This window comes from Telopea speciosissima, chromosome 7, assembly GCF_018873765.1.
Source record: "Telopea speciosissima isolate NSW1024214 ecotype Mountain lineage chromosome 7, Tspe_v1, whole genome shotgun sequence".
Taxonomy (NCBI): domain Eukaryota; kingdom Viridiplantae; phylum Streptophyta; class Magnoliopsida; order Proteales; family Proteaceae; genus Telopea; species Telopea speciosissima.
Window position 1 is genome coordinate 49,887,620 of NC_057922.1, and position 22,644 is coordinate 49,910,263.

Genomic DNA, 22,644 nt, shown 5'->3' on the forward strand with positions numbered 1-22,644 from the left:
GTTGTTTTGTTGTGGAGCTTGCTCCTTGTTTTTTTCTTTGTTCTTTCCCCTTAAATTTTTTTTTTGGGGAAAGATTCTTTGTGCTTCCTTAATATATTTTTCATTCATCCAAAAAAAAAAAAAAAAAAAAAAAAAAAAAAAAAAAAAAAATTTAGAGTTTCCCGCTATTAGTGAATTTTGAAATTTTAAGCTTGATCTTTATGTACATTGATACCATGACAAAGTGTGGGATACTGGCATACTGCAGTTGCTGAGAGGAAAGGATCTGCTAGAATTATGGATTATCCAGTAATAGAAATGTGGAGTTACAGTGTAGATGTAAAATTAGGCAGCAACACCCCCCCGAAAAGAATAAGGGTGGAAGATCATTTTCTTAAGTTTTTTGTGGATTTGATGTGAGTTTTTAAGTTTTTCCATTTCTAGATTCCATATTTAGAAGCAAGCAGAAGGTATGGGCTGCAAAATGAAACCTTTCTTGAAAAAGCATGCAGGTTTAAGGTAGTGGCAGTGTGGATTTGGTGGCATGAGCAGTCTTGAAGATGGTTTATTCCTGGTGGCGTTATTTTCAGGCTGACCACTATGGGGTGGCTTGTGATTGGAGAACTTATGGAATGGTTACTGTTGCATCTTAAGTGGTATAAATCTAAGACGTTGGAACATATGTTATATGGCTGTGATGATACTAAATCAGAAACAAGAACCAAATGTGGAGGATTTGACCATTCCTAGTGGAGGAAGAAGAAGTGAATGCGGTCCTCTGTAAAGATCTCTGGGGTGCATGTAATAATGTCAGTCAGTGGTGCAAAGATCTAGTCACTTTGTACATTGTGAAATCTTTAGAGTTAAACTGGTCAGTATTTGGTAAGTTTAGGTAGGGATTATGGTTGGGCTCCCATTATGTGATGACTGATGAGGACATCACTCAAGGATTTATGCAGCCACATATCACTTCATTATGGCTAGGTGATCAGCATTATGTGTAGTTCTTTTTTATTATTTTGTTGTATTTTTATATGGGACGAGAACTGTTATGTATTAATGTTGTAAGGGAGTTATTATTATGGAGTAGTTATTGCTGGAGAAGTAGTTATTAGGGAGTTATTTCCTTTTTCCCCCCTCATTTTTGGATTTAGAAAGACTGTATTGGGAGATGGAAGACAAGCAAGGAAGGAATGAAGGAATGAAAGCATGAGTGATTCTATGCAATTCTTGGAGTGAATCCAAGATGGTGTGAAACCAAGATTATCTCTTTATTGTCTATCTTTTTTTTCTTTTCTTCTATTGATCCCCCAATCCATTGTTTTTTATTCCATCATATTTTTCCCAACCTCTATTTTCATTTCCTAAGAGCATTCCATTTGTTCTTTCAACTACAGCAGCCTGTAAACCCCAATAAATCATACTTGTGGCTAGAATCGGACTGGTATGTGGTTTGATGTGGTTTCCAAAACCCGTCCTACATCATTATGGCTAGCAAGTAGTTGACTAGTTGAGTGGCAGTTGGTTTTTGGAAGCTTAATAAAGGCTCTTTCAAATTTAAAGCTTCATATAACTTTGAATTATTTTCCAATCCTCTCCTCCAGTTTGGTATGAGGTCAAGAACATGGGAACTTGTTGAATTGTTATGGTGGGTGGTCAATCTTTAAGGACTTTATTCTGGAAGGGGGATAAGTTCTCTCACTATCGTGTGGATTTTTTCTGTGATGCTGGTGGACCATCATGAAAGGATGATGTAGATCGAAATACGAAGAAAACAAGACCAAAACACTGTTCAAGGTACTGTTCACGTGAACAGTGTCACAGCCCATATTTGCCTTGTGCGGGGATGCTTTTTAGAAGATCTTGTGGGCCCATCAGGTGGAGAAAGCTTCTATTTAATGCTGCCAAAGTTTAGTTTCTATTTTCATATTTAGAAAGGAGGCTTAAGTTTCTATTTCCTTAAGTTTCTAATTTCAGTTTGTTACTATTTTTATTTGGTCTCTATAGAAGTTTCTATTTTGATGTATGCTGCTAGATTTTATAGGAAGTTTCTATTTTATAGGTTTTATGAATTAGTAGTTTCCTTTGTTAGATTTATTTAGTTTCTTAATTTGATTGGGACTGGGTTGCTTTGTAATTGGGTTATTACAAATAAGAGTTTGAGGCTGAGCAGAGAAGGATAGAGATTGGAGAGAAAAGAGTTATGGTTGAAGATGTGAGACGCGACAACGGTGAGAGACCGTGGGTGAGAGGCCCTGGGTGAGAGGATGATGGGATGAGAGAGCCGGGCTGAGAGAACTGATCCTATCCCCCTTTCTACATCCCCTTCTTCTTCTTCTTATCTTTTTATGTTTCTTCTTTCATATGTAAACAATAAAAAAAGCAATAAAGTTTCAGTTATATTCAATTTCTTCATCCTTATTGTGTTGATCCTGGCTGCAATCGATCTCTCACTGGTTCTTCCCTGGTTCGAGGTCGACTTTTGCATTAAAGGATGGATAACCTGAAGTAAGCTCTTGAAAGTTTATTGCAATATGCAAGTGATGGTTGGACTCCGAAACTTCATTATTGTAAGGGGTCCAACTCATTGATGCAGGTCCAAGCACTAGGAGCACTAGGAAGAAGAAGAAGCCTTGACTTGGCTGCTGAGTTTTGTTTTTCGTTGGAGCCTTCCTATACTTCATTTTTTTTTCAGCATTGTAATTAAGGGCAAATTAGTCTTTTAGCCTTTAATTATTTTAGTTTTATTTTTCTTCCCCTCCACGATTTCCATTAGTAGGCTAGCTTTGTTTTGTAATCTGATTTGGACTACAAGTCTGAATGTTCTATTTGTAATTAGGAATCAGATTAGGATTACAAGTCCTAGTCTGAGTAGGGTTTGATTTCAGTTTTGATTAATAAATAAGCAAATTGTGGGAGGCTCCCCCACAGTTCAATTATTCAAATTTCTGCTTTCAAGCTTGCTGCCATTGCTGCCATTGCTCTCAGAGTATTACATCTTTGTGGATCTCAAGGTGGATAGGGTGGGTGGACTCCTGCGACTCCTTGCATCTTGAAGATCGGGAGGTTTTCTCACAATTGCTCAAGCTGCTGTTGTTGGGGATCTCTTCAAACCAGTAAGCTATTTTAATTTCAGTTATTCCCTTCTACTTCTCATTCACTAACCTAAACCTATCTTCCCCATCGATCCAATTCAGATCATCAAACCAGCATCCTTATTCCCTCCATTAAACCTACAACTCTTCCATCAAACCCTTAGCTTGATTTTCAAGCAACCCACTTCCAGCCATCAGATCCTCCCCAAACTTCCATCGAGTCCTTCTTTCATCCCCTCCTACACTCGACCCAAGTAACAGCCCATAATTCCTACCCTAACCTTTCCATCACCATACTCCATTAAAGCCCAAAACCCAAAACCTGATAGGTCAATTCTGCCCTAATTTTGCAGAATTTTCAAACCCATCTAAATCCTTATATTTTATACCTTAATAACCCCCTAGACCTGCCCATCAAAACCCTATAAACCTTTTCATCAACATCCAACCCTAACCCTAGTTTTACCCTAATTTACCCAAACCCTGCCCCAATCGGCCAGCCTTGTTGGTGATTCTATGACACTGGTTCCTACTGGGAATTATTCCTACCTGGACTATATTACTCATCTCCAAGGTTTCTAGACTCACAGCATCTATGGTAATAATGGCTACAATATGAATACCCCCAAGAAAATGGGAAGATCATGCTGTAACCCTGATTTCAGTGGTACACTTTGTTGTAGAAGCATAGGACTATGCTTTTGAAACTATGCAACTGGAACACATCCTTTTCTAAAAAATTTCCGAATCATTACAACCTACAGTGTAGGTCTGTATAATTTCCACAGGTCTATATTGGTCACCCTTTGCCAATATTGGACACTAACAGCTTATCAGCGTCCATTTTACTTAGTTTTGAAAAGACTTGATTAAGGGACATGCTCATATTATATGGCATCTTCTTTAGAAGATGCTTCAAGGGGTTGTGGGGTTCTAACCAGGATAAACTGCAGGATTGAGGCTTTTGTTTTTCCATCAAATGCATGCTATGCTAGAGGGAAGAGCAATCCTCCAGAAATAATTTTTTATTATGTGACATAGCTACAGTGAGCTGGCCCTACCTTCACTTGGAATAATCAGACTCTTGAAGAGTCATATCCAACCAGGTTGATATAGTTTCAATAAAGGATGTATAGTTTTTTTTTCTCTTTTGTCTTCAGTGGGTAAATTGTCCTATTTTCACCATTTTTGTTCTACAGCCATACTTAATATTTTAATGACTATGAAATACCCTTTTTTCATTTCTTATCCAAAATGATATTTTTTAAATTATAAGATGGTTTGCATAATTCCCAAATGATGTATAGCTTCTTTTGTCCTTTTCTTTTTGGGAATGGGAAAGCTGTTAAGTGATTAGCTTCTAGATTGAAGATGGGTTTCAAACCCAGATCGGATCTGCAGTCCAGCTGGGATTAGGTTGTTCTTCTTGCAGCAATGTTTACAGGAGCAAATTTCCTGTGAGCTGTGAGCAATTCAGCAAAGAACCTTGGCCCAAATCTCAAGCTTCAATTATGGAGGATAATGAATCTTTCAACCCATTTCTCAAATTAGAATGTTAATCCTACTGAGGGAAAAGTAGAGGTCTCAAATAGCTCTTATAATTTAGAAGGGAGATTAGAGAGAAGATTGGAAACAGCCTCTCTGCAACATCAGGGGTAAGGCAGCGTACATTATGACCCTCCCCAGACCCCACAGTGGCAGGAGCCTCGTGCACTGGGTACACCCTTTTTTTTTATTAGAGAGGAGTATGTGGAGCTACATCCCTGCTTGGGTTAATTTTTACAAGTTACTGTGATGTAGTCCTATATAGGCAAGGCCTAATAGGAACCAGGTAAAATCAGAATTCTGGAACTGTTCATAGGTGTGGGCTGTTTAGGGTAAAATTAGGGTTAAGACTAGGAGTTTGAGCTAGGGTTTTATGCAGGTTTTTAGGAAGCTAATGATATAGGTTTTAATTAGGTTAAACAAGAAATTAAAATTCTGAAATTCTAGGGTTAGAGTTTCGGGTTTTCGGTTTTAGAATCTAGGCTGAGACTAGGGTTTTAAGATGGAAGTTTGGGCTCAGGTTCTGGTCGAGTTTTCCAATGAGGGGGAAGAACATTCGATCAGCATATGGAGGGGAATTGATGGGCAGAAGTGACTAATCTGGGAATCCTAGGGTTTTGGGGTTTAGAGGGATGAGGGAATTAGGGTTTAGGTGTTGGGAATAGGGCAGCAATCTGGGTCGAGTGTAGGGATGGATGCAAGGATGCTGTGATTAATAATTGGAGGGATTTTAATGGATGGTTAAGGCTGCAAGTGAACTAGGGTTCAGAAAATTCAAATAAAATAGAAGGGGGGATGTTAGGGTAGGCTGTAGAGGATTAGGAGAAGAAGGGGTTGAATAAAACTGTAAAATACTTATTGGAATATGCAGGTTCTTCAATGGCAGCTTGGAGAAACTTGATTGAAGAAGAAGGACCTCCCGATCTACAAGATGCAAGGAGTCGCCGGAGTCCACTAGCCCTAACCCTTGATATGACTCACAAGGGGTCTTGATATGACACACAAGACAGTCTCTGAAGAGAGAAGCAGCAGCAGCAAAGGCTAACAGCAAGAAGCGATTTTTTTTTTAAAACATAAACTGGTGGGGGAGCCTCTCCCACGGTTCTTATTAAATAAGAGGCCAAAGGGCCTATTCCTAAATCTATTACAATTTAAATCTCCCACTTAAATCGTGGAGAGGTGGATCAATTTAAAAACAAATTAAAAACTTAAAAGAAAAGACTCATCTACCCCTAATGACTTAAAAACAACTTAAACTACTTAAAATAAAGAAGATTCCCTACTAGCCAATAGGATATAAGAACCTCTTAACCAATAGGATCACTTCACTTAAATTAGACCAATTGAACCAATTGGATGCAACCAATTTAACCCGGTTCAATTAAAAATACAAAATAAAAACTAAGTATGGAAATAAACTAAACTAAACTAAGACTCCTACTAAAACCCTAGGTTTAGGGTGGCTTCTTCAATTCGAGGAGGCTAGGATCTGCATCATACTGACTTCTTGAAGACATTAAAGTGATTGATTTTTTCCATTTACTTTGTATTTGATATCAACCAATCATCTCCTGAGATGTTGCTGGTTAATTTAATGCAATGAATTCTTTTTGGGCAGGTTTAATTATCGACATATGGCCAATACTCTATCTTTATATAGGTAAGCATGTGGAATTGTAGTTCTGATTTTTTTTTTAGGTTTCTTTGAGCCCAATCAATTAACTGATTTACTCTTCTTCTTTCTTCCCCAGGACAGTAAAACGGCTTGGAATTCCTGATGAGAGGATAATTCTTATGCTGGCTGATGACATGGCTTGTAATGCTAGGAACAAGTATCCTGCTCAAGTCTTCAACAATGAGAATCACCATCTTAACTTGTATGGAGATAATGTTGAGGTAAGAGTTCTCTTTCTGGTTCAAGTCTGTCTATCATAGCATTTCATATGGACTTTATTGAGCCTGAAAAGGCCATTTAGGTATTGTTTATGTTGTTTAGGAACCTGCAGCTTGCAGGTTTGGCTTTACTGAAAACCTAAAATTAAATTTTTTGTTAAGGATTACAGCTCATGTACACTTCATCCTTGTACTCCATACCATGTATGGAGTTGTACCACATACCATACTTGTACAGTTATACGCTTGTACTACCAATCTTCTCAATAAATAAGAAGGGCCTTTGTCATACAAAGACAAGCCAAATCATTCTTAATCTTCTCTCAACTTGTTATCAGAGCCCAATACTTTGGGTATTTTTTTTGAATTCACCGCCAGAAGGTTCTGCCCCTCATGCGATCAAGACTTCAGCCTCCTTCACTCGGCTACGCCTGGTCGACTGAACATGCCATAAGGCATGTTCCACCATGCTTACCCTGCTGACCTCGCCTGACTCCTGCCAACCCCGCCTGATCCTTTCCGCCTTTGTCAACACCTGACCTTGATGCCACCACTGGCCCCTGCAGCCACCGCTGGCCCATAGCAGCCTCCACATGGCCCCCTATGCGTTTCGAATCTTTTAATGACACGGGAATAGAACCCATAACTGCTCTGACAAAGCAGCCCATTTTGACAAGTCGGCTCTATGACGGAGAGTAACATTAGTTATGTCTTTTTCTTTTGAACTTTATGGAGCCTACTATCAGCCCAAGTTTTGTCTCATGAACTCTGCCAAAGAATTATGGGAGGTGATTCAGCAGACCTATGCACAAATTTATGAGCTTTGTTGACAAGTTCGTGAGACCACTCAGAATGACTTGTCACTTACTGCATGCTACTCTGCCCTTACTACTCTCTGGCAGCAGCTGGACTTTTATCATCCTGTTCCTATGGCCTGTACTACTAATATATCTTTCAGTGAGAGTGCGAGATGGAACATGTCTATGATTTTCTCATTGGCTTGAATCCAGAATATGATTATGTTAGAAGAATGAGAGAGAGAGAATGGGAGAATGGCTTGAGTGAAATAATGCCTTCACTCAGCCCCTTTACTTATAGATTTCATTAATAGGGCAGAATTACAAATATAACCCTCCATAGCCTACTATGATAGCTAGAGAGGGAAATAAAGGAAATAAAACGTAGAAAACACCGAAAATACCCTTATCGGGTTATATAATTGATTAAATTTGTGTTCAAGTCCTAGGTAGGGATAAGTTTCCCAATCTATCACAGACATATAATCTCGCTCAGCATGAAGAACATCGCTGCTCTATTATTATGCCTTCCATCATTCCTGATCGTTCGGCTCTTGTTAGTACTCAGCAGAGTCTCCCAAGCTCGGATCATCTTGGCCCTACTGCTAAGCCTGGCCCTCATGCCAATGATCAGGTTTAGTCTGACCATGGTTTAAAGTATCGCATTGTATCGCTTCGTATCGGCTGATATGTATTGGTATCGCAGAGTGTCAATATGATACAATGGGATACATATCTTTTTTTTTTTGAAAAATATAATGTATTGATAAGTATTGCATTGTATCGGCCGACACGGTGCGATACAATACTATCGATATGTAATGATACTCATCGATACGTTAAGTTAAGCGGTTGAAAAAAAATTAAAGTATCAGTACATATCGCTAACGTGTCGGTCGATATGGTGCAATACGATGCAATACAGGCCATTAAAAGCTTGTGTTCACATTCCAGAACTCAGAAATGAGTTCTGAAGACAGAAATGACCACCCGAGTGTCTCATTCCTCGATTCCAGCCTCAGCTCCAGTTGCTGAACCTTCTAATTTGGTTTCTTCTTCATATCTACCAAGTTAGCCATTGGAATTGGGCTGAGATTTTCGGCAAAGGATCCCCCTCACTGCAAGCTCCACTCGATCCAAGTTTGGATCCATTCCCACTGCTGGTTTGAGTTCTACACACAAAACCCTACTTTCTAATTTTGTGACCTGCTGTTAGTTGTGTTTCTGGTCATTCAATTCAGCCCATATTTGGAGGCTTTATTGTGCTTTCTTAAACCTGCACTCGACCTCAGTTGCAGCCTCTATACTTGGCTGGAGTTTTGAGTCCCAACCTGAACCCTAATTCTGATTTTGGGTTTGGTTTATGCCGTGCTGTTAGGGTCGATTGTTAGTTGACTGCTGTGATTTATTTGTGGGTTATTTGGGACTAGGTTAACCCTAATCTAGTCTTACATTAAACAAATTCCAGCCAGAAACTTGATGGTAATAGGGTATGATATTTTATATTGCACTTACTATGTTTTTCTCTCATGGGGTTAGTGCTGACCTTTCTTTTGTGCATTCTCTTTTGCGAATTAATAAATTACCCGTTTTTTTATTATTCCCGTGATAAATGTTAATATTTATAAAGTAGATTCCTCAATGACCATAGTTGTCATGGCGTCGCCATGGCGTCATGGCATTGGAGAATTGTATATATCGATCAACGATGTGAGGAATGTAAGCATATCGGCCGATATAGCCTCCATGCCGACATGGACGCCATACTACGAAATATGGATATATCGTCCGATATGCTTGTTCAATTACTTATTATTATTTTTTTTAACCTTTTAAAAAAATATACTTTTATCCTAATGTGTATTGGAGGTGTAACTTTCTGCAATACACATTAACAAAAAAAAAAAAAAAAAAAACAAAAACAAAAAACAAAATTTGACTCAAATCTCTAATACGGTAATATCCTAAATCCCAAATCGAAGTTCTCAACACTCTCTCTGTCTCTCGCTCAATACTCAATAGACTGAACAGAGCATTACGGAAGTCACGACTTCGACTCCAGTGACTCCGTGACTCCAGCCCTACTTCATTTGCTCGAGGCTTCGACTCCGGCAGGCGGCAAGTTCTCCACTTCTCCTAGCTCCGGCGACTTCTCCTGCAGCCGGCAGGTAAATAAATGTTTTTTTATTTATTTGATTGTTCTTCTTCTTCTTATTCTTCTCCTCCCATTCCTCCAGCGAGAGACAAAGAGAGAGAGAGAGAGAGAGAGAGTCGTCTTCTTCACCTCCGATGACTCCTCTTCTCTTTTTTTATAAATACGTAACACAGGCACCACTCTCAGTTCCTCACAGTCGACACTCGACACACACGCAGAGAGAGACAGAGAGGGTTTTTTTTTTTCTTCTTGCCTTGCAGATTTTTTTTCTTCCTTTTTTTCTTCTTCTTCTTGCCTTGCAGAGTTGCAGGCTTGCCTGTATTATGTGGGTAGCTGCTCTTTGCTTATCTTTTTTGTTGGATTAAGAAAATTATTTGATAGGCTAATCCATGTTTTCATACTTTCATATACACTAATGGATATTACACTTTCATGAATTAAACCATAGTAGATTAGTAGTACACTTTCATGTTGATTTTTGATGTTATAGGGTATATATTATAGCATACTAAATGACATTAAAAATAGAGAAAGTAAAAAATAAAACATGGTCGACTGGCGGGTGACATGTCGGTATATCGACGTGACACCCCTCCACCGACTTGGATCGCCATGACGACGTGACAACTATGTCAATGACAACTTAGTGCATCTACACAGAACTCAAATTGCCCTATGATGATCCCTTGGAAGGAAAACATGGAAAAATGCTTCATTAACCTGATATTGTTGTATTTGTCCAAAAATGGTAAACACTATAAAGCTCAATTGTCAGAAGATTAATATAATAGCTAAACTTCTCAAAGAATTTAATATTTTCGTAGAGGCAAACATGAGGCATTTCTTCAGATATTGTAATTTCTCATGGCAGTTCCAATTATAGTTTGTATCCATACATGTCAGCTGCTTGATTTTTTTTTCTTCCATTTAGTGTACATTTACTTTCTTTACTAATCAACACATAGATGAAATGTCCATCATCATATACTGGAAAATTAGAAAAGTGGATATTTTTATTTCCTGTCCATCATAATTTGGACGGCTGTTACACTTTTATATTATAAATGTGACTTCTTAGTGATGCTTTGTAAACCAATCTTCTAGGTAGATTACAGAGGTTATGAGGTGACCGTTGAAAACTTTCTACGGGTCTTGACTGGACGACATGAAACAGCTGTTCCAAGATCCAAACGTCTTTTAAGTGATGAGGGAAGCCACATTCTTCTATATATGACTGGGCATGGAGGAGATGAATTTCTTAAATTCCAGGACTCTGAAGAGCTCCAAAGTCATGATTTAGCTGATGCAGTAAAGCAAATGAAAGAAAAGCGTAGGTGAGATAATTGCAATAGAATTTGTTAATTCTGAAAGTTAGAAATAAGTTCTTGAAGTTTCTATTTTGGTTTTTCTTTGCCTTTTTGGATTCTATAGCTGTGTGAACTTTTGAGTGTATATACTGCTATGTTCATCGTTGAACTTACACATCATACTTAGGATTTCTGGGAAAGAACCAGTTTATCAGTTTTAAATCATAATTTATAGTAGATTTGTTTGTATGAGCTCATGTATCCAATTTTAAATAATAATTTATAGTCGTTTGGTTTGTATGAGCTCATGTATCCAATTTTTTTTTTTGCCCTTTTTTAAAAAATAGATTCAAGGAGCTGCTGATAATGGTAGACACTTGCCAGGCTGCTACTCTTTTCTCTCAGGTTTGTTTCTTGTTTCAAGATGATTTTTTTGCAACTTAAAATAGAGGAGCTTGATGTAAATATTGCTCCTAAGGCTTGCTATAATCTCCAATACTTTGATGATGATGACCATCAACTATTCATTGCTTTTTTTTTTTTGTAAATATCCATCTGGTAGATATCATATTAAGTTTCTATGTCATGGTTGATTCCCAATTTCTTTAGTTCTTTCAGTGAGCAATTAAAAGATATTAATGCCCTTATGTTGCTAATCGTTTGTGAGACTCTTCTATTGCTAATCTATACAAAAAACTGAAAGTGAAATGGCTTGCCCTTAGATGCTGATTTACCTTAGATTCTGCTAACTTGACTCTTCATCACTTTCATGAAGACAGATGAGATACTGTTAGGAGTATATTAGCTGCAGTTCTGATGAGTTCCTAGTGATGCAGATCCTAGCCTCCTCGAATTGAAGAAGCCACCCTAAACCTAGGGTTTTAGTAGGAGCCTTAGCTTAGTTTAGTTTATTTCCATACTTGGTTTTTATTTTGTGTTTTTAATTGAATTGGGTTAAATTGGTTGCATCCAATTGGTTTAATTGGTCTAATTTAAGTGAAGTGATCCTATTGGCTAAGAGGTTCTTATATCCTATTGGCTAGTAGGGAATCTTCTTTTATTTTAAGTAGTTTAAGTTGTTTTTAAGTCATTAGGACTCTATTTTGAGTCTATTTCAGTTTCCTAGTCAGTTTAAGTTAGCTAATAGGTTAAGGATTGGGTTAGGCCATTCCTTTTTAGTGTCTAAGTCTAATTTTGAGTCTTTTATATAAGGTTCTAAGGGGGCCAAGTATTGAATACGAATTTTAATTAATAAAAACTCAGCTTTATGCTTGCTGCCTTTGTTGCTGCCTTTGCTCCATCGTGAATGTGCCTTGTGAGTAATATTAAGGTTGCCTTGTGAGTAATATCAAGGTGACGGGATTGGTGGATCTCCAATCGACTCCTTGCATCTTGTAGATCGGGAGGTCCTTCTTCTTCTTCAATCAAGCTTCCTCAACTTGCTGCTACTGCAGATCTGCAGATCCGGTGAGTTGTTTGTTAATTTAGTTATTCCCTTCTTCCTCTAGCCTAATCCACACCCCGCTCCTTCCATCAAACCCTCTCCATTAGACCTGCACTCCTACCTCAACTAGGACTCTCTCATAACTTCAGATCTGTCCATCAATTCCAAACCAAACTTCTAGCCTATATCCCCCACACCTCTCCCTACACTCGACCTTAAACCAAGTCCATAATCCCCACTATAACCCCTCCATTACTCCACTCCATTGAACCTAAAAAACCTGCAATTCGATTCTGCCCAACTGCAGAATTTTAAAATCCTTCCAAACCCTAATATTCTTATGCCATTAAATCCTCCTAAACCTACATTTTAATACCCTATAAACCCCTTTCCCAAAATCCATCCCTAAACCCTAGATCCTGAAAACACTCCATTTTCACAAGGCCTCTAACCTGAAACCCTAGATTTTCAACTTCATCCAAATCAATAGACTCCTAAAAGCCTGCCCATCATTACCAAATAAAACCCTAGCTCAAAACCCTAACCCTAACCCTAACCCTAACCCTAGTTTTACCCTAAACAGCCCCAAATTTGCCTAATTAGCAAACAGTTCCAGAATTCTGATCTTACCTGACTCCTATTAGGCCTTGCCTATATAGGACTACATTACCTAGATAAACCAAATAAGATTTAAGGAGCAACAATAGCCACAGGAGAGAAACACAGTAGTCCAAGTCTAGGAAACAAAAGGGCAGAATAGAGAAGAGTGAATAACTTAATAACCAGCCTGCCGATGGGGTTAAGGGCTGATCTGGTATGGTTTTCGATTTCATTATCGGATTGATTTCATGAAAATGTCAACAAATATATTTTTGGTCAAGAAATTGAAATTGTTTTGGTTTCATTAATCTGAAATATTTCAGGAATAATAAATCCATTTGGTTCAATTTCTGAGAATAGATTATCTATATTTCTTTGGGAGAGGATGGTGGGGGTGGCAGGGCTGGGAGCCTGGGAAGGGGGGTGATGGTGGCGGTAGGGGCATGGTGGTGGTGAGACCATCAGGAGAAGAAGGGTGGTGTTTTATTTTTAACATGAAATTACTGTTTTGCTCATCAAATTAACCACGTGCTTATTAAAGAGCTAGAGTGAATGTGATGCAGATAAGTCACCTAAATGAATTATATTATTCGAAATAAGCTTTGGGTTGGATTATGTATGTGTTGGGCCTTTGATCCCGTGAGTTTTTCTTTGCAATGGGCCACTTTAATGAGCCTAAAATATGGGTAGAAAGTAGGAAAACGGGATTTACTTCCTTAGTTTAGTTAAAGTCCTGTTTTGAGTCAGTTTCTTTCATTATTTTAGTTTCTTAGTCAGTTTATGCTTCCTTATTCATTAAGGATTGGGTTAGGCCTTCCCGAGTCTGTTTTTAAGTCTTCTATATAATTTTGCAAGGGGCTACAGACTTGTACATGAATTTGATTAAGGAGATCGAGGGAAAAAAAAATAAAAAACATAGCTGTATGCTTTGTTTTGTGGGAGAATAAGGTGAGATGCCATTGGTAAGAGAGACTGAAATATGGTGAGAGGCCATGGTCTGAGAGAGACTACCCTATCTTTTCCTTTCTTTGATTTCTTTTTTTTTTATTTTATTGTTCTGAATTTTCTTGCAAATCCAAGAACTGATCAAAGTATTTACTGTTGTTGGACCTGAAGTTTGCGATCCTCTTGTGGACTGATTATCACTTGTGACCATAGTAAGTTCGGGCACAGCAAGAAAATGGGTACGGATACGTACGGGTATTAAACGGATTAGACTTTAATATTACTTTTAAAAATCCTGCACAATAAAATGCATACGGCAATGACACAGTACGTGTTTAGTGCAGTTCCTCTGAAAAACTAAAATACAGCATATGTAGCACACATATAGTTGGAATATCAAATCAAAAAGACTTAAAAAGAGCCTATGCATCACACATGTAGTTGGGATTTCAAGCCAAAAGCATCCTTGTGATTATTAAAAGAAATCCTAAGGTAAAACAGTGTGTGCATAGGAAGACTATTGCACACTATCACACTTATGAGTGGATCCTAAAAGGAATCCACTTCTACTGCCAAAGGGAGCCTTCATTGTTACTTTTTCTTTTCGATAATAGACTAATAGCATGCACCACTTTTCACATTTGGTAAATGTGGATTTGGTGAGTATGACTTGTGTCTAATGGGACACAGGCCAGCTTTATTTATAATATGGAGGAGAACAATCTAGATTGAATACAAAACTAAAATACCCCTATAAGACAATTCTACCCTTGTACCCATATTACAACACTTTCCCTCAAGTTGCTGCATAGTTATCACATATGCCCAACTTGCAAACAATAGGATGAAACTCCTTGCTACTAAGACCTTTGGTAAATATATCAGCCAGTTGTTCATTGCTAGGAACGAAAGGCACACAGATAAGACCCGAATCCAGTTTTTCTTTGATGAAGTGATGATCAATCTCCATGTGTTTCATTTGATCATGCTGGACAGGGTTGTGAGCAATGCTTGGTAGATTTGCTGTTACAATAAAGCATCATAGGAAGTGACGGGAACAGCCAAATTGATGAGAAGACCCTGAAACCATAGAAATTCACAAATGCCATGAGCTATAGCACGGAACTTTGCTTTAGCACTAGACCGAGCCACAACAGCTTGCTTCTTACTCCTCCAAGTAACGAGGTTACCACCAACGAAGGTACCATAACCTGTGGTAGACATGCGGTCATCAGGTGAACTCGCCCAATTAGCATCCGTGAAAGCTTCAACTCGAACATGATCCTGAGGAGAAAAGAGAATGCCACGACCTAGGGCAGACTTCAAATAACGGAGAACGCAACACTACTTCCATGTGGGTGGAGTAAGGATCATGCATGTATTGGCTAACCTAGCTGACGGCATAAGCAATGTCAGGGCGAGTATGAGAAAGGTAAATCAGTCGCTCGACCAATCTCTAGTATCGTCCCTTATCCACGAAATCACCTTCCTTGCTAACTAGGTTATCATTAGCATCAATAGGAGTATCTGTCGGCTTGCATCCCAACAGATCAGTCTCAGAAAGAAGGTCAAGCTCATACTTCCGCTGAGACAAGTAGATGCCACTAGAGGACCGGGCAACTTTAATGCCAAGAAAATAACGAAGCTGTCCAAGATCCTTAATCTCGAATTCCTTGCCCAGATTTCTCTTGAGGCGAGAAATTTCTTCAATGTCTTCGCCTGCGATGACAATATCATCAACGTACACAATTAAAAGAGAAATCTTTCCACCTGATCGTTTGATGAACAATGTGTGGTTTGCATTGCTTTGAGAGTAGCTTGCAATAACCAGAGCTCTATGAAAACGGCCAAACCAAGCACGTGGCGACTGCTTCAGCCCATATAATGCACTCTTCAGCTTGCACACCTTCTCTTGAGTTTTAGAGTATATAAATCCAAGAGGGATGTCCATATACACTTCCTTCTCAAGTTCCCCATAAAGGAAAGCGTCCTTCACATGTAGTTGTTGTAGATCCCAACCTAAGTTAATAGTAGAGGACAAGATAACACGGATGTTGTTCATTTTGGCCACTGGTGCAAACGTCTCTTGGTAGTCGATCCCATAAGTTTGAGTGAAGCCCTTGACAACAAGCCTGGCTTTATAACGATCCACTGTACCATCAGCTTTCTGCTTAACTGTGAATACCTACTTTCAACCAAGGTTCAAGAACTCAGTTTCGGTACAGGTTTCTACCTGGCCAAAAGCCGAGTTAGGGTATTTTTTTTTTCCGACTCGATGGCTGGTTTCGGTGGGTTTTAGACCTATTTTGGGGCTGAAACTTGGTACTCAGTCTATTTTTGGCCATTTAAACACAATGGCACTCTCAGATTGTGCAAAAACAAAGTCCAAATAGGAATTTCACTTCGGGCCCTAGGTTGGTAGGCGATGACGTACTAATAGGCCCGATTCTACACATAATTTAGTAATTGAATGTAATCAAATCATACAATGAATATAAAACAACTTAAATAAACATTATAAATGTAAAAGTGTAAAAAACATCAATCTTAACATATTACATCTATCATCCCATGCCATATGATTAATTTGGACATGTAGTACATATATTGTACATAAATTTCCAACAAAAACAGGTATTTTCCCTTAATATTTGATATTTTTGCAAATTCTAATAATATTTTTATTAATTCTGAAAAATAAAATAATCTTTCTTATGGGTGAAAAAAAAATTGACTCCATGAGACCATAGAGCATCCAAAGGTGTCCAACATATATGAAAATCACTTACAAACAATCACTATTGTTCCTATTTTTTTAAAATTTTTTTTTCCTTAAAAAGAACATTCTTTTGCAGAAAATAACAGAAAAAAAATTTGGACTCCATCAAGTGATAGATCGGCCAAAGTTATGTAACATATATTAAATTGTCATGAATTGAGATGAAGAATCACAAATCTTGCACTTTTGTAGCTGAATGATGTTTGGCAGGTTCTATGTCGAAATCCAGCCAAAAAATGATGAAGCAGTAGCTCACAAGCAAGCAGAAGCAACTCTTGGTCGAGTTAGAGGCAAGATCCATGGTACAAGATTTCGGCAAGATCTCGCTATTATCTCGGTTTCGATGGATCTCGAGATGAGATCACAGTCGATACCTAAATACTACAATATCTCGGCCGAGATCTCGGTATCTCGCCGAGATCTCGTCAAAGATCTTAGTCTCGGTTCAGCTCGGTTGAACCAGACCAACTTAAGTCTTATAATATCCCCCCGATACCGAGATCTCGTCAAAGATCTTAGTCTCGGTTAAACTCAGTTGAACCAGACCAACTTAAGTCTTATAAAATCCCCCCTTGAGTCGAAATCTCGCCTCTATTGGTTTGCTGTGATGGGAAAACTCATACAAAGTGGAAGTTTTGTGATTGTTTTGGGCAAATCTCACCTCCAACTGAAGATTGAAGCTTCAACATTTCTCTTGGGAGTTGCATTGCATCTCAAGAACACTTTTAGGTAAAAATTCCTTGTAAAAACAAATTTTTTTCATAAAAACAAGATCTAACCTTGTTTTGTTGACTATGACATTATTATATGTTATATAATGTCCACTGATCTATTGATTGAGCTTGATTTGACAACAACAAGAAGTGGTCATTATGATGATCGGCCCGACACTCGTTTCAGTACTAGTTTGTATTTTTTTAATCTATGTGACTATGTCTCTTTCCAAATTTCTAACAATTATGAACAAACAATCGAACCTTCACTATGTATGATAATGAAATACCAATATGATGCCTAATGCTTAAATGGTTTATGGTTTGATGTATTTTAATTCTTAATGCTTATATAAGTTGTTTTACATCTCTACTTTAATTATATGAGTTCTAAATATTGTGTGGAATAGCCTAGGGTAGATCTCATGCACGCCGTAGACTACCAACCTAGGGTCCGTAGTCAAAGTACCATTTTGGGTTTGAATTTGTAAAAACTAATGATTCCACTGTGTTTAGAAGGCCTAAAATAGGGTGAATGTCAAGTTTCAGGACCTATCTTAGCCATATGGCCATCGAAACCAACCATCGAATTGAGGACAAAAGTACAAGATCTCGGTTTCGTGGCCTGGCGAAACTAGTGGCGAAACTGAGATCTAGAACCTTGGCGAGATCTCGCCTCTCAGTCGAGATCTGACACTTAAATAATGTGGTTTAGGTTGAAATCTCGGTCGAACCGAAATCTCGACTCGACCGTGTTGGGGTAAAAATGGTTTTCGACCTTCATCTCGTCTCAACATTTTGAAATGCCGAGATGTTGGCGAGATCTCCTCTTGTACCATGCTTTCAAACAACTGTCTTCTTCTGTGGAGGATGATAAACAAGATCCCATGTGTCATTCTTCCTTAGTACTTGCATCTCTTCAACCATAGCTGCCTGCCATTGTGAATCTGTAGTAGCTTTTTTCCAGTTTTGGGGAATAGAAGCAGAGGACAAAGGGGATACAAAACTAAAGTAGGAGGGAGAGAGTGAGTCATAAGAAACAGTCTTAGTAGGATGTAAAGTACAAGACCTAGTACCTTTGTGAACAGCAATAGGCAAATCAAAAGTGGGGTCAACAAGGGAATCAACACCAGAAGAGGGAAGAGAATTACCAAGATCTAAGGGAACTGGATCAAGATCGAGAGGTGGCAATTATCGTGGTAGAGTAGGTGTGATAGCAATAGTGGTTTGAGTCTGCTGACGATTGCGAACATAGACACACATCTTTGGTCTCAGCGGCTGAACCAGGGTAGTATGAGCTAGAGTAGTACCATTAGTCTCCCCCTGAACAGGTACATTAGGTTGCGGTATAACAATTTCAAGTGGCGGCACATCTTCCATCATGGAAGAAGGCTCCCCCTGAAGAGGTGTCGTAGGGTAGGCAGCAGACTCATGAAAGATGACATCCATAGTTACAAACCAGCATCAGGATGGAGGGTGATAACACCGATAGCCCTTCTGAGTGGCAGAGTAATCCAAAAAATGCATTGAAGGCCACGAGGATCAAATTTCCCATGGGGATGATGGTGCCAAACATAACAAACACAACCGAAGATTTTGGGAGGAACCGGAAATGCAGCAGAGCCTTAGAGGAGATCCAGAGGAGTGCAAAACCCAAGGACCCGAGAGGATATTCGATTGATCAGAAAGGCTGCAGTAAGAATCGCGTCACTCCAATATTGGGGAGAAACGTGCCTCTCAAACATGAGACACCGAGCAACTTCCAGCAGATGTCGATTCTTTTGTTCAGCAACACCATTTTGAGTCGGAGTTATAGTTGTCATGGCGACACTATGGCGTCCTGGCGCTGGAGAGGGTTGCATGGCGATCCTCTTCGATTTCTTCTTCCTGTCTTCGATTTCTTCTTCCCTCTTCGATTTCTTCTTTCCCTCTTCAATTTCTTTCGATTTCTTCTTTCCCTCTTCGATTTCTTCTTCGATTTCTTCTTCCTGTCTTCTTTCCCTCTTCGATTTCTTCTTCGATTTCTGAATTTTCTTCTTAAAACTTGAGAAACAATAGAGAAAAAATAAAACATGGCTTGAGTATACATCTATTAACACATTAAAAATAGAGAAAATAAAAAATAAAACATGGTCGACATGATACCCCTCCACCGACTTGGATCGCTGTGACGCCGTGACAACTATGGTCGGAGTATCAATGCAACTAGTTTGATGCATGGAACAAGAACTCGCCGAGGTCTTAGATATCTCGATTTTTTGCTCAACCAAGATGAGATTAGAGGCGAAATAGAAGGAATGCATTGTCTCGGCCGAGATTGATCCAAACCTTTATATAAAATGGACTTAAACTTGACCGAGACTAGTCGAGATCTCGACTGCTCTCAGTCGTCTCGTTGGTTTCAGCTGTGAAGCTCCAGAAAACACCAAAAACTTGGTTTTGATCCCATTTTTTGATGGAAAAATTGTCGGATTGCGTGGAGATACTTTAGTAGTAAACATCGAATTTGCAAGATCTACATCAAATCCAAAGAACTTCGAAGAAGATTTGAACATTCCAAGGTTACATTTTTCTCCAAATTTTTTTTTTCCAAGAAAATATGTTCAAATCTTGGTGATTGGGTGTCAATTTAATATATGTTACACAACTTTGGCCGATCTATGACTTGATGGAGTCCGACTATTTTTTAAAATTTTCTTGAAAAATGAAATTTTTGTAAAAAAAAATGGGGTCAATAGTGATTGTTTGGAAATGATTTTATGTATGTTGGACACTGTTGGATGCTTTATGGCCTCACAGATTTACTTTTTTTTTTCACCCATAAATTATATTATTTATTTTTTCAGAAATTATAAAATATATCGGAAGAGGTGCGTGTGCATGCAGAGTCGCCTCAACCTTTTCAGAATCCGGCTAGCCAAGTTGATGAGGAGGAACACGAGTCAGATGGGTCGCTATCTGATGATGGTGGTGGCATGGTAAGTGGTGGTTATTATGATGATTGTCATGAGGGGATGCACAAGCAGTAGTAGTACGGGTTGGAGATGGAGCTAGAGCTGGTGTGTTTCACAGATGATAGTCAGTTTACTCATGCTACACAAGATCAAGACCATGGTGCCCCCACTACATACAAGAGATGCCCGCGTCGCACACGGTCACAAGCACAGGATGAGGTTGAGGAGTTACGGTCGATGGACATGACTATGAAGACCATGCTTGAAAGTTTTGAAAGCATGAGTATAGATACTACTAGTGGGTGTGAGCCGTGGGCATCTCAGCTTCAGTATGACTATGATTATGGCCAGGAGAGCAACGGTTCCAAATATAGTGGCTATGGTCAGTTTGGGGCCTTGGGCAGCCGAAGTCGTAGTCGCAGTCACACTTTGGCTATCCATCATCAGTACTCTGCATGTAAGTTTGACTATGGAGGTAATCGGAGAACTGGGTTAGGTTTTGTGGACAACATATTCACAGTCCCAACCCAGCCATACATGCCGATGGTAGTTCGACAGCCTGGTGGCAATAGCAGTGGATCAATCTCATCGCAACCACTTCTTCCATACCCTAAGATAGGGTACTTTTATTTTGTTAATGACTCCACTTTTGTGTATTGTATGGAAGAGTAGGTGAGATTCTTTGGCAACATTATGACATGGGAAGCCTATGTGTCACAGACAAAGGCTAACTTACTTCGACAGAGTCAACCGAGGTCTTGAGGTTTTGATCCAGCACAGCATTTGTTTGCATGATAGATTGAAAATTTGGACTGATGTATTAGTATTTAGTATTGGAATGACGTAGTAGTATTTGATGTATAACTATATATAAGTGAAAAGTGATTCAAGTGAGATTGAAAGAGGAGTTGATAGAGGTCTATGTTAAGATTGAAGTATTTAACATTTTTACATTTCTAATGCTTATTTAAGTTGTTTAACATTAATTGTATGCTTTGATTGCTTTCTATTACTAAATTATGTGTAGAATAGGGCCTATTAGAACCAAGGTTCGCCAACCAAGCTAGGGTCCGAAGTCAAACTCCTATTTGGACTTTGATTTTGGAATAATGTGATAGTGCCATTGTGTTTAAATGGCCCAAAAATAGGCTGTATACCAAGTTTCATGACCAAAATAGGTCAAAATCCCCACTGAAACCATCAACGAGTTAAAAAAAAAAAAAGTGCACCAACTCGCTGAGATCTCGGTCCAACTTGGTTTTGGCTTGAGCGAAACCAGGTCCGAAATCGAGTTCTCGAACCATGGTTTGATGGAGGATCCCATGGGCAACAAGATAAGATGGAAAAGAGCCCTTAAAGTACTCACGGTTGTTGTCACTTCGAAAAACCTTAACAGTAGCAGACTAGCAATGAATTGAGTTTGCACCATACGATGGAAGTGCTGAAAGCAATGAAAAACCTCCCCCTTAGTGCGCATCATATAAACCCAAGTGGTCCTAGAGTAGCAATCGATAAAAAGTAACAAACCATCGAAAGCCAGTTACAGCCATACAACGAGATGGACCCCTAATATCAGAATGTATTAAAGAAAAAGGAGTGACACTTCTATTATCAGAAATAGAATAACTTATACGAGTTTGTTTGGCCAAAGCACGTGCCTCACAATAAAAGTAACAAACCCAAGTGGTCCTAGAGTGGCAACCGATAAAAGTAACAAACCATTGAAAGCCAGTTACAGACATTCAATAGGATGGACCCCAGATATTAGAATGTGTTAAAGAAAAAGGAGTGACACTTTTATTATCAGAAATAGAATAACTTATATGAGTTTGTTTGGCCAAAACACTTGCCTCACAAAAAATTTGACTCGAATTACAATGTTGGAAAGAGGGAAAATCCTAGCTAAAGTCCCCAGAGGAGGATGTCCCAAATGATGGTGCCACTATAGTAACTCAGAAACGGGAGGTGACAATGAAGATGTCTGAAGAGCCTGACCAGTGACCGGAGAATCCATCATCAAGCAGATACAGACCGTCATGCACCTACCAAAGCCAATCGTTGCCCTTCTCACCAGATCCCAAAATACACAATGATAAGGGGAAAAATGTAACTTTGCAATTAAGATTGGAAGTAAGACTACTAATTGACAATAAGTTAGTGGGAGAAGTTGGAACATGCAAAACAGAGGAAAGGGACAAAGTAGGAGAATAACGAACATAACCCGTTCCAAAAATTGCGGAATGAGTCCCATTGGCTAACCAAACCTTGCCTTTACCAGCGCATGGAGTTTATTGAAAGAAAAGGTTGGATGAACATGTCATGTGATCTGATGCCCCAGAGTCGATAATCCACGGGGATGTTGTAACAAATGCACTATGACCACAAAAAGGGGTACTTGAACTGCCAAGGTTGGAGTAAGCAATAGTAACAGCAGAGGC

General features: G+C 38.9%; 1 protein-coding gene across 2 annotated transcripts in view; it reads left to right on the plus strand.

Annotated features, from left to right (window-relative positions):
• Positions 1-22,644, plus strand: part of LOC122669646 (putative GPI-anchor transamidase) — a 43,989-nt gene that overhangs the window by 8,653 nt on the left and 12,692 nt on the right. Inside the window, exons 2-5 of one of the 2 annotated variants that reach the window (XM_043866457.1) lie at positions 6,238-6,279; positions 6,371-6,515; positions 10,569-10,798; positions 11,119-11,176. In XM_043866457.1, coding sequence (XP_043722392.1) covers positions 6,238-6,279; positions 6,371-6,515; positions 10,569-10,798; positions 11,119-11,176 — 475 coding nt within the window. The remainder of the gene's footprint in view (positions 1-6,237; positions 6,280-6,370; positions 6,516-10,568; positions 10,799-11,118; positions 11,177-22,644) is intronic. The other variant, XM_043866458.1, reaches the window with a different exon arrangement.